This window comes from Phyllopteryx taeniolatus, chromosome 19 (assembly GCF_024500385.1).
Source record: "Phyllopteryx taeniolatus isolate TA_2022b chromosome 19, UOR_Ptae_1.2, whole genome shotgun sequence".
Classification (NCBI taxonomy): Eukaryota; Metazoa; Chordata; class Actinopteri; order Syngnathiformes; family Syngnathidae; genus Phyllopteryx; species Phyllopteryx taeniolatus.
In genome coordinates, this window is record NC_084520.1 from 4,009,794 (window position 1) to 4,027,337 (window position 17,544).

Consider the following 17,544-nt stretch of genomic DNA (forward strand, 5'->3'; position numbering starts at 1 on the left):
GTCCAACATCACTGTGTGACCTCACAAATATGCTCCTGGAAGAATGGGCAAAAATTCCCATAAAAACACTACTAACCCTTGTTGAAAGACGTCCCACAAGAGTTGAAGCTGTTACGGCTGCAAAGGATAGACCAACATCATATTAAACCATATGGATTTAGAATAGAATATCACTTAAAAATCATATGTGGGTCCAGTGAGCAAATACTTTAGGCAGTATAGTGTATCATACCTTTCTTATATACCAACACCAGTCAGCCACAATAAAAAATTACCTGTAGTCTTACTGTGGCACAAATATTTCAAAATAAACCTTGAAAAAACAGGATCAAGCAAAAGAGCTGTTGCAGTCCCCAATGCGGTGACACACAGGGTGTCTGATTTGTGGAACCAAAATGGATGGAACTAAATCAGAGCTTGGGTAACATGGCTGCATACTAATCAATGTATTACCCAAGGGATAACTGTGGTCCCTCACTAATGGCTGTGTGTGCGTGCGTGCGTGCGTGTGCGCAGCTGTCCAGCATTTCACGTCACCTTCTCCCCTGCATTGTATTTAATTGCAAAACAGAGATGCAGGATTATTCTGGAGGGAAATTGAATCAGGAAAGATTTCACCTCCATTATTGTCTCACCGTTGATTGCCTATGTCACAAAGCGGAGAGTCTTACGGGTCTCTTTACAATTCAGTGGATACATACAGTACAGTAATACATAGCAGGGGATGCTTTCTATGTCCAGTTAAGCAAAAGATTGAGAAGCAAAAAAAGTATGTTACCTTTCTGAGGACCTCGCCCTAATGTCACAAAGCCAGAGGAGATGAAGTTGTGAAGGTCCGCACCACCACTGCTCCGCACACTCTCCTTCCCATAGTGACCTATTTGGACACAGATGTGGAACCATTTACTGTGCATCCACACTTTAAAAGCTCACATCTGATCAATTGTTGTCATCTGTTGTGTTGGGAATGTATTACAATTGATTGAAATTGACTGATTGAAATGGAAAGCACTTTGTAATTGTTTGTACCCCCACATAATTGCAGTTTGGCACTCGCGGATTCACTCAAATGTTCGCTGATTTTAAAATAAATAAATAAATAGTAATTCTGATTTTTTTTAATGTTTTTTTGTTTTGTTTTGTGTTCTCTTTTTTGGTGGGGAACCATGCCCAAAAACACTTGTTGGCTCTTTTTCCCTGCTCATTCAAGAATTTTGGTGTTAAAACTTTTTTTTTCCAATGGAATTCTAATGGACGTCAATTATCCACAGATTTTCGCTATTCACAGTCCCCCGACTCCCCGAATAGGGAGGGTCCACTGTACTGTACATGTACATCTTTTGTGAAGGGGATGACCACAGTTGTTGTGTTTTTGTAGGGATTTCTGAGAAACATAAAAGTTAAGGCGTGAATATTGATGGCATTTGATTAAATGGAACATTATTTTTGCATGCGATAGGATTTTTTTCACAGATACAGGAAACATCATTTGGACATGAGGCATCACCAAAACTATTAAGTATGGGTATTTTACAACAATGTATTTGATAGTTTTTAGTGGCGGGACGGTGGCCAACTGGTTAGCACATCTGCATCACAGTTCTAAGGACCGGGGTTGCCTGCGTGGGTTTTCTCCAGGTACTCCGATTTCCTCCCACATCCCGAAAGCATGCACAGTAGGTTGATTGAAGACTCTAAATTGCCCATAGGTATGAATGTGAGTGCGAATGGTTGTTTGTTTCTATGTGCCCTGCGATTGGCTGGCGACCAGTTTGAAGATAGCTGGAATAGGCTCCAGCACGCCCGCAACCCTAGTGAGGCTAAGCGGTGTAGAAATTGGATGAATAGTTTTTAGTTTCTATATATACAAAAAAATATATATATATATATATATATATATATATATATATATATATATATATTATTTTTTTTATTTTATTTTTTTTGCCACAATTTTGCAGCATATTGCACTCTGCTTGTGGAAAGTCATATGATAGAAAATGAGTGCTTAACTTTTAAACTTTCTCATTGCAATATTGTATACAATCGGCCAGATTTATATTCATAGTTCCAAACCATTCTGAAACCATATTCCCAAATGTTGGAATTGTGTGGTACTTTTGGCTGTCAAAACAAAGCAATATAAATACCTGCCAAAGTAATTTCTGCTGATCATTGTGTGTATATAAATGTTATATTTAATAATGGACACACAATCTAAATATTGCCCCTTTCATGTTTCATTGTGCAGGATTATTAAATGTCGTAACAAGCGAGGATCTATTTAGAAATAGCATACTATTTGTGGTTGAGACTTGGTGTCGACATGCATGCGGGTTTTGTTTTGATATGCGAAACAACCTGCAAATTCATGCACTTCAGCAGAAGCCTACCACCCACTACATACCCTCAATAAAAACAAAGTACGACTATTAAACTCTTTGACACAATCAACAAACATCCATCCATCCATCCATTTTCTGAGCCGCTTCTCCTCACTAGGGTCGCGGGCGTGCTGGAGCCTATCCCAGCTATCATCGGGCAGGAGGCGGGGTACACCCTGAACTGGTTGCCAGCCAATCGCATGGCACATGTAAACAAACAACCATTCGCACTCACAGTCACACCTACGGGCAATTCAGAGTCTCCAATGAATGCATGTTTTTGGGATGTGGGAGGAAACTGGAGTGCCCGGAGAAAACCCACGCAGGCACGGGGAGAACATGCAAACTCCACACAGGCGGGGCCGGGGATCGAACCCCGGTCCTCAGAACTGTGAGGTTGACGCTCTAACCAGTCGCTCACCGTGCCGCAATCAACAAACATTAAAAAATTAAAATTAAAATAAAAAAATAAAAAAATAAAAAATTTTTAAATCACTCGTTTATCGCTGGGCTGAGATTCCGCACCACCCCCGCAGTAGGTGAACTCTGTGAAGTAGCAACCATTTATGTATTTGTATTTTTTATTTTTACGCTGTATGAACAACCCCAAACTCTTATTACTCTTCCCCACACTCCTATTAACCTATACACTACACTTATAAACACTTTCTATACTCCTAAAAGCTTTTTAACTCTTAAACATAAAGTACTGCAGAGTAATACTGTACACTGGGTGCATTTTATTCCTTGTAGTATGTGTTTTAATGAATTTTTCTTTATTTTTTTCCCCATCTTAATGTTTTAGGCTCGGAAGCGTTTATTTTACCTCCCAAAAAAATTACAGTAAACACGAAATCCCCCGATATGGCGAATTATTGCAGGAAATTAATATGAAAAAAACAATCAGCAAGGCACTGTATCTGCAATATGTGAACTGCGATATGGCAAGGGAGAACTATATATAAATTTTGCCAAGCAGAATTGCATGGCATACAAGAAATTTGTTTCACCCACCCACATATATTAGCCTAACTGTGCACGTTGAACAAAAATTTTTCCACCAGTTTTAATTGAATAGCTTTAAAACGACAGTCTGCAGTGCTATTTTCCCTTGTGTGATGCTATTTGTCATTCACATTTGTCTCCTGAGTCATTGCTAGGCTACTCCATGACCCACTATGACAGCCCTTGAATCTGAAACACCCTTCAAAAGGAATGCCCCATCCCACTATTCGTGTTCTCATCCTATTAAGGTATTGATAGCTTTTAGTGGTGGAGCGGTGGTTAGCACATCTGCATCACAGTTCTGAGTACCGGGGTTCAAATCCCAGCCCCGCCTGTGTGCATGGTGTGCCTGCGGCAAAAAGGGCTACGCATTATGAATGCAATGTCCTTGCTACAAAGGAAATCACAATTTTTCACCTCAACAATGCCATCAAATTGAACATGCAGGGCATGAAGTGAGTGCTCCGTGGTTTTATTTTGTAATAATCTGAATTCCACACAGGACACCTGCAGCTCTGTTATACGTTTGAGAGAGTACAAATGTGAGTAATGATATAATTTTTTCATAAACCCGGCTGGCTGGGGTACGATTTGGCTGTCATCGGGGAGGTGTACCAAACTCCAAGGTCGATTTAAGCCTGAACCCTGCGAGGCGGGTATACTTTATATGGATTATTGATTTGAGAGCAGATCTGCTGGGATGGGCGTGCAGCCGTGCACAGCATGTTGACAAAGCTGTAAGTTTTGCATCAAATGCTGCCATCGTCCCACGCGGAAGCCCACCCTGCTAGTAGCCTCCAATGAAACTAATGCAGCAAGCGCTTTACATGTACTCTCAGCGGCCCAAGGTTCCAGCTGTACAATAAGGGCTAATAATGAAATCTAGGAAGGGAAACAAATTAGTGGAGGCCTCTCAGGGTGTGAACTGTAGCTAGTTAACCCCCTTGGTGCAGTTCAGTTGGACAGGAGTGAATACAACAAACAAAACTCCACGCAAATTGCAAGAGCTGGTCTCCGTATGGTTCCAAATGCATTGAAGTGCAGTCTTCTTACGTATATTGTAAAATGCTGGCGGTTGAGTGAATTAATTTGTCTATGTAGTGGCGTCCTCTTTCATTCTGTGATGTAGCATACGTACAACAACATTAGCGATAGCATGAGCAGCTAACATGATGAAGTGAGATGTACTTGATATACTCCCACCATGCTTGAAAATCATTATGGTGACATAACTACAAGTGGCATGTCAACAGATTAGACTGTTGACTTAATGGACACGTTTTGGGTTTAGCATGTGTGCAGTTTGTACCTGCATACAAGCTCAATACACTATTTCCTGCCATGTTTTGTTAAAATGTCTGATTGTAGAACATATTTTCCAATTACGAGAATAATGTTATCGCTTAAAAGAGAGCTGCGACGTGGTTTCTGGTGACGCATTTGGGTACGCTTCGAATTTTTACTGTGAGAAAATGAACCGAACCAGACAGGACAAGTGTGTTTTGTACAAACCCATCAACTTATTCAGACAAGAGAAAATGGACTACAAGTGTGAAGGCACCCTCAGAGACTGTGGACTCTATTTTTGTAGACAGCGCCAATGTCGGTGGGGCGAAAAATGTCTGCAGCTCCTGATTTGCATGCAAGCATAAGACTCACTGCGCGTTTTGGCAATTTGGCAGACTGTTCTGCACCAAGCTGGGCATTCTGGCACGGCAAGGGTCTGTACTTGGAGATGCACCCAGCGGAGTGACAATTTGTTGGCAGAAAGCCGCTCTAAATTATGCCTGCTGAGGGCACGTCTAAATTCTGGCGCTAATTAGACCGCTAGTCTAACACGAGTTTTGGTGAATTTGATTGGGGCACAGGCAGACAGATACTGAGGTCCGTTGACATATTTATGTTTACCCCACCCTGCACAGCCTTATTTCCCTCTTCCTTCCGTCATCTCTCATCAGGCAGGAGGCTACAGCGCAACCAGTGTAGGACCACCAGGCTCAGGAACAGCTTATGTCCAGAAGCTTATAGTGTTAAACTGGAAGAGTGCTCTGTAGCTGCGACATCAACCCCCCCCCCCCTCCGCCCCCCCCTCCCCCCCCCACCCGCTCCATGCCGATTCATCGCTACACAATGAATTCTTTGTTCTTTGTCAAATTCAAATGAGCATGTATCATGTACTTTTGCATCTTTGCACACACCCACATCTGTAGATGAGTATTTAATCTTTTTTATCTAATTTTATATTATCTTATTTTTGTATTCTATTTGTATTTCACAAGTCTCGGAACTTATTGAGCTAATCTCGGATCTCAGGTATCTTATTTTGTGCCATATCATATGTAAATGTGTATCGTATTATAAATAAATTCACCGCTCCCAAGCCAGCACTGTCAACATAACAAACACATGTGCTCTCACAAGTGGATCTTCTACTCGGAGGCAACCAATCAGAGGAAAGGGGGCTGTCTTAGCCAAATATGGTCAAAGCAATACAAAACTGGGTTAAACAGAGGTAGCTTTGAGAGGGGCCTTTTCTTTTTTTGTTTTTTTTTAAATGAAATTGACACTTTAAACTACAGTAAGTCCATGTTAGAGAGTCACTCTATGGAGGTCTAAATTGCCAAAATATGGGAACTTTAAAGTTGACAGTGTTTATCACCAGCTCATTCTGTATTTAATAAGGGTACCCGCTCACACTGTCTCGTGCCACACCGGCCCAGCGCAAAGGACAACTTCCACTCATACATGGATCGCTGCGATTACGCATCATTGTCGTCCGCACAGACGTCGTCTAGACTGTCATTGCACCACATTCAAAGGAAATGAAAGGAGTCAATTTGATTGGCGGTTAATGAAGTCGACTGTCAGCACACACACAGTGACTCAGCCCGTCGGTGGTCGACTGGTCTATGAAATTACCAACACTGGTCTAACTCGCTCCTGGCACACAGATGCGCCGTCCGCCGTGCCAGATTTAAGGTGTCACGAAAACAGGGCCCTTAGGCTTAACACGTGCACTCATGAGGGAGCTTTTATTAAAAATGATGATGCTTTAGAAATATTGTTTTTAACATGTGAGTGATGATTATATTGGCAAGTGGGAGTCGGTGATGTCACAGTGTAAGCCCGCACACAGTATTAATTGCAGGGTGGCTACAGCCATAGGTGTGGGTGTTTAAAGAGTGTGTTTTGATAATTACCTGTGACTGAGGAGGTTATAGTCTCACCCACGTCTTTTTGTTTTGGCTCTCTCAGCATGATTGTCATGAAACTTTGAAAGGGGTGTAACATGCAGTAGACCGAGGGCCAGCTAATTATAGACTGAAGGACAGATCCATTAAATGTATGAAAAAAATAAAATGAGTAGTCTCGGTGCAGACCTGGACTGTTCAAGTGGCCCCTTTTTATTGTTATGTAAAGATAAGTGCTGGCCAGGCACCAACTTGCATTAACCTCAATTTGGATTCTCAGTCATCCTATATTGATCGGACGAGCAGTCAACAACAATAGAGCAGCTATTAGCTCAATGCAAATCAAGGGCTATGTGACCTATGTGGACATATGTGTGTAACTTAGTGCAATAAAAGTTTGAAAAGTGCAGCTCATTAGCTGTTTTTTTTCCAAAATAGAAAGAGGAACAACAAAACCAACAAAACTAAAGGTCACTGCAGTGCTGTTAAAAAACAGCTAAAGGTGCAGCTATTATTGCAATCTGTCATTGTCCCCTCCCAAAAAAAATGACCGTTAAGCTGATACTGTAACTGCAAATACTGTAAGGAATCTCAGAACACAATATATTTTTACTGACCTTTAAAGGCTGAAGCAAAACCATAAGAATTGGGTTGAAAAGAAACAGAGCACTTAGGTAACAAAAAAGAAACAAAATACAGTATTGTTTTTGCAAAGCCGCTTGTATAGTGTAAGGAATTCCAGGCGAGTCGCCCAGCCGGCCCTCGGAAAAAAAGGAAGGAAAAGGTCCTGATGTAATTCCTTCTTTAATGTTTGGTTGGTGATCTTGTTTCCAAATAACAATCCTGATACACTGAACTTGTCTTTTGAGGATGTAATACAACGAAATCAGAAATACAAGTTTATAACACTATGGTTTACAAGGCTGTGGTCGTGGCTAAGACCCTGCACGCTGGACTCTATTCCTCCTCGCGGGCAATCCGGAAGCTGAGTGAACCTCCTTTTCAGAGAACAGTTCCTGTTCTCTTAACGACTTCTTATCAAACCGGTTCTTGCCTGTTCTTAGCCTGAAATGTATCGGTATGTCTGTGGTGGATGTGTGTGTGTGTGTGTGTGTGTGTGTGTGTTTGTGTGTTCATAACATAGTGTGGTCAGTTTTAATAAACAAAAGCTAGTGTGTGTCCTCGTGTCCTATAAGCAGCAGCTATCTTATAATAGGACTACTTCTGATTTTTTTCCTTGGTACTTACTGAATAAAATGAGAGCGTATACTTGATACCTTTAGTGCCAGCAAACTATACATTTCATCTCTTTGCATATAAGGAAGTAAAGCAATTCAGGTAAACAAGGGAGAGGAAATAAGAGGTAAATCATCGCCTCTGGACTGCGCTAAATAAATCAACTTCACTTCAGAGAGCTGCCGGCCAAACTGCATTACTCAGAGAACCGATTATTGTTTATTTTAACTGAAGGCAAAGTCCTGTAAAGGTATCTGCTACTCATTTTCGAGGTCTAGTCCTTGTTGTGGCTGCAGGGTGTGCAGTGTTTACACTCAGATCTAAAAAGGAATCATACAGTATATATATATAAAGAAAAAAACTAGCAACACTCCCAGCGATGGTATCATAATATGCTGTCTGCACAGTTTTTGCTTCCAGCGCAGTATTTTTAAGCACATTATGTTGTTAGAAAAACACGGGGAGTTTTGCAGTGCACCAAGGGTACAATGTCATCACAGATCTGTAATGTGAAAATAACCCAGAATACATTATGAGACTGAAACAAAACTCTGGTTTTTGGAATACCAAAGGAGGCTATGCGTCGTCACATGATCTTAAACTAAATAAAGCTGACACTCGTGACAGAAGTTATAGCAGTACTTACCTGTAGCGACCTTTTCTTTAGGGTCTCTACAGTTGACTGTGTCACAAAAAGCGCCTGAAGCATCAGCTTCAGTTAAGAGTATTCACAATTCCCACGTAGGTGCACATACACTAAATGGGTATTTTCAATCAGGGCAAGTGGGCACCACAGAGCCTCAAGTGGAGCTCCCAATTTATATCCGTTGTTACATGCACTGCCTTTTATGTCAAACTCTGCTGGGACTGCTGCGCTCTCTGATGAGGGACTCAGTGCAAGAAGACTCACAAAGTTCCAGCCATGCATAGCAACCGATCGATGGGTAAAGTGATGGCCAACCTTTGATGACTTTAAATCGGACCTTTTTGAAACTAAGAGCTCTTTCTTGGGTACTGATTGAAGGGCTACCAGTTTGATACACACTTCTGAAATAAGAAACTTGCTCAACTTACCTTTAGTTACATGTTATTATGAACAATTAATGATCTTCATTCATGTGATGACACTGATCATGTTAAAGGTCCCATGGCATCATTTTCTTTTTTAAATAATCGCTAATGTCCTTTTATCGGGTTTGCAAATTTTGGTTGAAAATGCCCAAGATGCCCTTTTTCCAAGGTATTCTAGTTTGTCTTTTACACCTGGCATTTGAGACAGACAGATTTCTCATTAATATTTTATAAGTAAAAAAGCTTTGCACTGAACTGATCGTTGATCTTCTCAATTTAAATTTGGAAAACAGCTTTGCTCTGATTGGCCGTTGGCGAAATCTCAGTGACCAAGCGTTCAGAGCTTCACAATAATACCCATGTGGGGTATTATTATTCAGAATTGAATTGAATAGCTCGCCCTCTAATAGGGAACGTGAGCAGAAATGACAGCAGGCGACTCACAACTGCACAAAGGAGGGGATTGTTTTGGATTGTTCACCAACTACTCACAGCAACACAGAGGAAGGGGACGTGGGTGAAACAAAAAAGGAGGATATTTTGATCGGCGACTCCCATTCAATCACTATAACATAACCACCTTGCAGCGTTCATCTCTTGCGCAAATTCTGGCGACAATAAACACAAGCTTTGCTGTTTAATCCACTCTTACATTAACACATTGTACAGTTAAGTATTGTTGTAAACCACAACACATATGCTTTTATATACTGTATTTGCCTGGCTTGGCAGCGGCCGCCCAGTTGCCCGTTCCAAACCAGAAATGCACTTCCAGCAGTGTGTGAAAGCTCGTACATCCCCTCCGAAATGGGCTCAAACACAGCACAATTCCGGTTCCAAAATGCTTAGGAATTCATCCAAAATGAAATGGAAGCCATTTGATCCTCAACTTCTCTAGTTTAGCAGGTGATGCAAATCTTTGCCACATTGTCACTCAACTATTTTTTTCCTGAGATGGGAGGGCATGTAGCAACCACTAAGTGGTCAGGTACTTGAATATTAATTGGCGAAACTATAGCACAGTGATGGCAAATTCAGATAATGTCGTTTGCAAGGGGTTTGTGGCGTTAATAGGATATTGCATTGAATTGACAAACCGCATGGATGTCAAACTTTTAAACCACGTTACAGACTCATTTTGACCTATATTATGCATAAAACAGTGTAAAATTTGGGATTTTTATTCTTACAGTAACTAGCAGCAACAATTTAATATGCTAGGTTTGAGATTGATACCAACATGCAGCACTGTATTTCTATAAATCTCTACGTTTGCATTTTAAAATGTCATTCCTGCAAGATTCCTAGAAAAATCACAATGTCCCATCACTGGTGAGCTATCTTTAGAACAGGCTCACAGGTTACTCATGTGGTCCTTGGGGATGACCTGGTGCCTGCTCCACGTTGGTGACCCCTGATCTAAATGCTTGCAAAGTCAGATCGAAGACAGTTGCAGATCAGTTTGTATGGCTGCCGAATGCGGACTGCATTCACAAAAAGCAGCAAGAAAATGCTGGAAGCAGATGCCTGACAGATGGCAATATGGCAGAAAGAGGCCAAGTTTACATGGCATACATGACAAAAACCCAGATATATTAAAAATATGCATGAGAGTGCATGTTTCTGTCCTGTCGAGGGAACATAAGTGCAATGCAGTTGTGAGCAGTAGTGGTAATTGGCAACTTTCCCCCGGCCCACAAAAGAAATGCTATGGGAAATGGCATTGTGTAATGGAATAACATATTTGTAAATAACTACAGCCAAACGCAATAGACGCGCACACTCGCAGTATGGCACGCGAGTAGGGACACTCTTAGAAACGGGAATAAAAGGCGAACGGACAATGTGTAAATCATTGACAATGTGTAAATCATTGACTTTAGTACTGTATGTGGAATTTGCGCCCCCTGGTGGAGTCGCCCTCTGGACTGGTCTTAGAATTGCTCTCACTTTTCCTGTCACTCTGAATCAGTATTTATTTCAAGTTTTACCTTTCATTGTACTTCTGCTATTTTAAAAGGTAAATTTGCTAACAGTGGTTTGTTAAAACCCTTTCCCGGGCAAGTTACCACATTTGGTCATTTGCCTACATGTAAAAAACTGCCGTCGTCCTGTCTCCCAAGAGACACATTTACCGTTGTAACTCCTAAAATAATCATGCTAAATTGACAACTTACACATATTTTTCGGTTGAATATTTACGCTAAGTGGTGATGTAAGTGTAAGTAAAGAAAAATGCAAATGACCATACACGCTATTGACCGAGAAACTAGAAATGTTTTATGTTATGCTTTCTGTTTTATGTAAAAATAATGGAATCAAACTTTTTTTTTTTTTTTTTTTAGGTTTTATTGCGTATGCTTTATGTTTAGTCTTAGTGTGAGCCAGTTCACAGCTGGTACACAGCCTGTACATATGTACAGTACCTGTAGCAATAGACATTAATTTACACACATTGTATCATATTTCTTACCCCGCATTCTGTATATACATTTACTTATAGATAGATACTTACTTTATAATCCCACGAGGAAAGGTTCACGTTATCTATTTCTAGTTTATGGCAAAAAGGGGGACAACTGTGGTTGTGTCAGGCCACACTACCATTAGCAATAATGACAAGGAAGATGTTTTTTTATTATTTATTTATTTATTTATGTATTTATTGACGGAGGGTGCCATTGAGGATTCTTGCACAGGGTGCCATTCAAGGTTCAATGGCCCTTATTTGGATTTTTACAAATTCTGGTTTCTCAAATTTACTTGAGGTATGTAGCTGGGAAGCCTAATATCACAAGAATTTAGTAATAATATAAAAAATATCCAAATCTGTGAGCACTAAAATGCCTTTGAAAACGTGTGGCCATGCTGTTCTGTAAGTGCTATAATTTAGCATTTAATAGTTATCAGCATTCGGGGGGATGGAATGATCACTTTTCTACTAATTGGATTACATTAATTTCCATACAATTCCAACTAAATGATCTTCAAAACAGCAGAATACAGCAAATTAATGACTGAGAAAACACTTTCTTAGTTTTCCACATTGTCATCGTCCTGTCAAGCACATGTAAACCTTAGTGTGACTAGTCACAAGTAAAAGTGAAGTAAAAATCTGTCTGTCACATATGCACACAAATTGTAACTGCTGCTCATATGCGCATCTGTCAATCCATTCACATACAAAAATAATGTAAATTCAGCTACATGTATAATGACTATTCTAGTCTGTCCATTCATGTAAACACTGACATGTTAAGACCAGTCTGAGGGGGGGGGGGGGGGGGGATACAATTATTATGGTCCTTGCGACTAACTATGGCTATGGTTGAAATGACTGATTTTGCCAAACTAACGACCGGCGCTTTTTTACCTTTGGTTTTAATGCATAAATTCACCAAATTTACTGCTTTATCAACCAACCCCATGATGAATAGTGTCATAAAATCACACAGTGTTAGCGACACCTTCACCTACTGTGTGCCTGTGAGGTCATGACTTCCACCCTGTCAGACACTGCGGGGCTGCGTTACCTTGCCAGCCTGTAATTATCTGCTGTTGCCGACTCCCTTTTCCCTCTGTTGCGCTCTCCTCACACTCACTTGCTCAAATGTGATGATTACAGGATGTTAACATTGGAGATTATGCAGCCGAAAGGTTGAGCACTGTGGGCACTCTTTGGGGGGAAACGCACAACATAATGTTGAAAATAAAAATGTACAATGTCAGGAAGGATGTAGGCAAATGGCATACTGCTTGAAACTGCCTTCCAACTATAATGGAACTACAGCTGTACAATGTATTGGAGTGGATAGAAAGAAGAGCTCTTACCGTGGTTGGATTTTGAGGTGTGAACAGGAGTGTAGTGGTTCTTGGACGAGGTTCTGACTGGAGTGTTGTCTTTGGATGAGCCGTTCATCGCCGCAAAGTTCTCACAGTCATATTGAGAAATGGGAATGGGCCCCTGTTGCCTCAGGATGTCAGCAAGGGCCCTGTAAATTAAAAGTCAAGAGACAATTTTATTATACTCCAAGCAGCTCAGCATGCAGATTTCAAAATTAGGCAATAATGGGTCTGTTTCCCGCACACCGAATAGCGGCTGATTGTTAATACAGTGTTGTGCTATTATGGATAATTCAGGGATTCTCTGTTTTGTGTGTGGGACGGGGGTGGGGGGGGGGGGGGGGGGGGGTTCAGCCTGGGAAGATGATGAATGGGAAACAACATTGCATGTGTGAGCATCTCATCTAATTAGGTTGAAATGGAATGTTTTTTAGACCGCACCAGGTGCACATGAAACCCTCAAGAGGCAGCGAGGAAGGCAGGCAAAGGCAATTGCGATGAAAGAAAAGTTCAAAAAGTGTTTGTTTGGTTTTTCTGGCATCGCTTTTAAAACGGGAAATCAAACTACTTCTGCACGGCTGCACCGGCTCAAAGCTCTTGTACATCACATATATCGTTGGGGGTAACCTTTTGCTTTTAAATGAATATTTCCGCTCCCCTTGTCTTCCTGTTCTTGATTCAATGTGCATTGCATGCATGTCACACGACCTTGGTACAACCCCAACATTAACACTATCCATTATTCACAGTCTTAAGATTGTGCAAGTGTTGAATAATGCATAGAACCATTCAATCTTGAGGAAATAATGTGTGTCAGCATTTGTTTCCAGATGTGGGTGCAGTCTGCAGCCCACTCATGTATGATAACTCTCACACGGAAAAGCCGCAGGAGGAAGCAGGAGCCAGCTGAGGGGATCAAATGTGGTCATTCGCCATCTATCCCACCTCTGCTAAGCATTCCTTCCAATTGTACACCTCAACACACCACACAGTCAGACGCAACCATGCAAGTAGGAAGGGGTAGTGGGAGCATGGGGCTAGGTTCAAGGTGTGACATTTGAAAGCTGATTTGCCACTTGAGTCAAATATGTGGCCCATTATTGGTGGAAATGCAGCAGGATTTTTGACTGCATAGCAAAGAGCTTTCTTACACAAACACACGCATGCATATACACACATCGGAAAAGATCTGTCTGATTAATGAGCTTCTTTTAACTGTAATTATTTCAGGCTTCCATTCCGACACACTTCTTTTGGGAGGGAACATCTGCTAATAGAATCTGAAGTGAAAGGTCCATGTCATTTGAATGGAAATCCATCATTCTAACACTTTTTGTATCCATTTCTGAACTGGATTTTTTATTATGTTATATTAAGGCACTCCAAATTACAAATTGTTCAATAGGAATATTCTTAGCATGAGTTTCTCATGGCAGTGTTCTTGTACCTTTTCACTTTTTTTTTTTTTTTTTTTTTTTTTTACAAAACGCAAGCATACATGTACCATTTTGGCTCTGGAAAAATTACAAAATTGTTCAACAATTAGTCTTATGGAATATATGACTGTAAGAATGAAACCCTACTGTAACCCTATTTTTGACACGCTAATGTCATGTTTGGACTTGACTTATTTTTTCATAGTGAAAATGTGCGCTTCAGAGATACAACTGGAAGATGACCACCAAACAACAAAAGTCAATGAGTTTGCAAAGATGATGAATTGTGAAAAAATGCTTTTGCCCTGGCTGCTGCAGAGAGGTATTATGGGAACAATAGAAATAAATATGACTATTGTTTTGGTGGTTGTAATTTGCAGTCAAGTAGAAATGCACTGCATCATACTAAGAGTTGTGTCTATCTAATCTAACCCTGAGACCTTATTTAGCACGGGAACGTTAACAGTTCAGAAACGGTTCACAGTGGGATGGAATGCAGTTTCACACCTCTGCAGACTGCAACCACGATAACGGACATATGTTCATTATCTTTGCAGCGTTTGTATTGGATAGCATTATATTGTGCAAAGTGTCATAATATTTCATGTAAAACAATATGACCGAGTGTTGAACGGTGTGCCTTGCTTACCTGTGTATATTCATCTCTTGTGGCGGTTCTGTGGCTTTGTCGTAAGCAACTTTGACCGACACTCCCATCACGATGATGAAGGCTATGATCCCACAGGTGATGTAGACCGCCGTATTGGTCTGGTCCATGCCCTCAAAAGTCTCCCCCGTCGGTACTGGGGACGGGGCGGCCGTCTGCACCCACACCGGCGTTTGGTAGTTCTTGCAGGCTTTTTGGTCCAGTTTGTCTTTCTTATACTCGCAGCAGAAGCGCAGGTAGCAAGTCCCGCAGCAGTAGCGGTGGTCCGTGTTGTTGCATTCGAACATTTTGTCATACTGGCCGCTGACGTCGTAATAACCCAGGCAGGTGTCGTGGTTGCTGGCCGGTGCGGGCTGCGGCGTCTTCGGCTGCGGGGCCACCGTGGGCGCCGCTGTGGCTTTGGGAGTCTTCCTGTTCGTCTGTTTCGTTTTTTTACCACCCGTGGCCGCACTCAGCACACTCAGCGGATCCAGATAAATGAGAAGTAACAGAAGGTGTCTTATCCCCATGGTGCGCAGAAGACAAGACAAAGTCTTCGAATTTTGTGAAAGGCAACTCTGATTCGGCTTTGCAGAAAATTCAGGCCTACGTAAGTTTCGCCATCGATTGTTCTCCTATTCGCTCAGTCCCGTGTGCAGCCTTCATGCTGAATGTAACTCTGGGTGCTGTCATTGCTCATGAACTGAACTAAAGCCCGCTGCAGCCCATGACGCAAGGGCGGTGAGGGGGGTGTGGGGCGGGGGGGGGGGGGGACAACAGCATATCCGGAACCGGAGCCGGAGCCGGAGTCACGCTGCTTGGGAGCGCTGAGTCGCTGTCCGAAGTTCTGAAGACTGGGCTCAGCTCCGTTCTGCTCAAGTCCAAGTGAGACTGCAAACATAAGTAGAGCTCATTGGGTATGATCTCGACGTCAGCCGCACGTCATGCATTCATTAATACATTATAAATACAGGAATCCAACTAACTTGCTGTCTTTGCGGCTAGATCCCTTTTAAGCATTCTCGCACATCTCACACGCACGCATATGTTTGAAAGTGGTTAATATCTGATATTCTCAGTCATTTATGTTTACACTCTAATTGAATTTGGCGTACTGCACATTTAGGTTACAAACAATGTGTGCGGAAAACCAGCCTACCTCTGCTAAAAATCCAAAATCAAAAATCAAAAGACCCGCTGGGTGTCCTTCTCCTTCTGGGTCCGCGAAAGTAAAGCGGACAGTCAGAGCTGTGAAGCACACCGCCTCTCTTTCTCTCTACTTCTTCCCGCCCGGTCTCTTACATCACTGCGCTGGCGTCAGAACTCAGTCAAGTATCGGCAAATTGCGCACAACCGCCTCCTTTAGAGCCCCACCGTTCTGCAACAAAGCGCCACCATCCATTCTAGCAAGCCTGCTTATTTGCACTCACACTCCCAAATTAAATGGCCAGTCAACACGCTTGCTGACTGTCCGCTGCAAACCCTACTTTGCATGCACGTTTATTTACATTCGCAATCTTCCTCGACCTTTTTTTTTTGAAAGACACACATCATTATCACCCAGCCCCACGCCTCTACACATCCATCATTTGCAGGATGAATCCATAATTGACTCTGCTCTCTATTTCTGGTCTGCAGCCAAGTCACAAAATTATGTAGACATGATGGGGCAATACAGAAGTCAATTTCAGCACTGCTGCACAAAAAAAAAAAAAAAAAAAACACAGTATGTTCATCTTCAGTGGCTAAATGCAGAGGAGCCACAACATTATGACCATCCACTCCGTCTAATGACATGTAAAACTGTATTAGCAATTCCACCTAATAATGTTTTGATTGATGCTGTCAGTAGGTTTGCAATAGTTGTGAGAGCCGTGTGTAATATCTCTACTCTCTTGTGTAGCTGAAACTTCTGAGCATAAAGTATATGCTCAGAATCAATCTTTGCCGCCGGGGTCAAGACTGAAATCAAGAATTTGTACTGCGATTACATGATGCATCAGAACATCACTGTCACGAATGGAGAGGAGCTGTACCCAAGAGCAGGTGGAGGCGGATAGGTTATGATGAACAGTTTATTTGAGAAAGAAATGGAAGTGGTCCTTGAGGTGCGTTGGTGGGCGTTTTGAGACTTTGAGAATCAAATGAGTCTTATAAATCCAATGCCCCTCCTTGAGCTGTCACCTTATCGTGGTGGAGGGGTTTGTGTGTCCCAGTGATCCTAGGAGCAAAGTTCTCTGGGGCTTTATGCCCCTGGCAGGGTCACCCTTGACAAACAGGTCTCAAGTGAGGGACCAGACAAAGCACGGCTCCAAATACCCAAGACCCAAGATCATATCTGAAAATACTGAAAGATGTTTTCACCTGCCCGGACGCAGGTGACTGGGGGCGCCCTCTGGAGGCGGGGCGCGAAGGCGAGCGGCCGGTGACCGGCCACAGCCCGAAAGGGTAACGTGGGTCCTCATTCCCATGGGCTCACCACCTGTGGGAGGGGCCCGCTGGGGACTCCATCATTTTGCTGGGGGACTTCAATGCTCACATGGGAAATGACAGTGAGACCAAGAGGGGCGTGATTGGGACGAATTGCAACCCTGATCAGAACCCGAGTGGAGTTCTGTTGTTTGACATCTGTGTTCATCACAAATTGTCCATAACGAACACCATGTTCAAGCATAAATGTGTCCATATGTGCACTTGGCACCAGCACACCCTAGGGCACAGTTCAACGATCT

The 17,544-nt window shown here is 42.2% G+C and overlaps 1 protein-coding gene across 8 annotated transcripts in view; it reads right to left on the bottom strand.

Moving 5' to 3' along the window:
- Positions 1 to 16,105, bottom strand: part of LOC133469406 (protein shisa-6) — a 79,046-nt gene extending 62,941 nt beyond the window's left edge. For all 8 annotated transcript variants that reach the window (XM_061756434.1, XM_061756431.1, XM_061756428.1 and 5 more), the window contains exons 1-4: positions 15,972 to 16,105; positions 14,816 to 15,703; positions 12,719 to 12,879; positions 779 to 877 (exon numbers count right to left, since the gene is read on the bottom strand). In XM_061756434.1, coding sequence (XP_061612418.1) covers positions 779 to 877; positions 12,719 to 12,879; positions 14,816 to 15,342 — 787 coding nt within the window. In that variant the 5' untranslated portion in view covers positions 15,343 to 15,703; positions 15,972 to 16,105. The remainder of the gene's footprint in view (positions 1 to 778; positions 878 to 12,718; positions 12,880 to 14,815; positions 15,704 to 15,971) is intronic.
- Between the last annotated feature and the right edge of the window lie 1,439 nt (positions 16,106 to 17,544).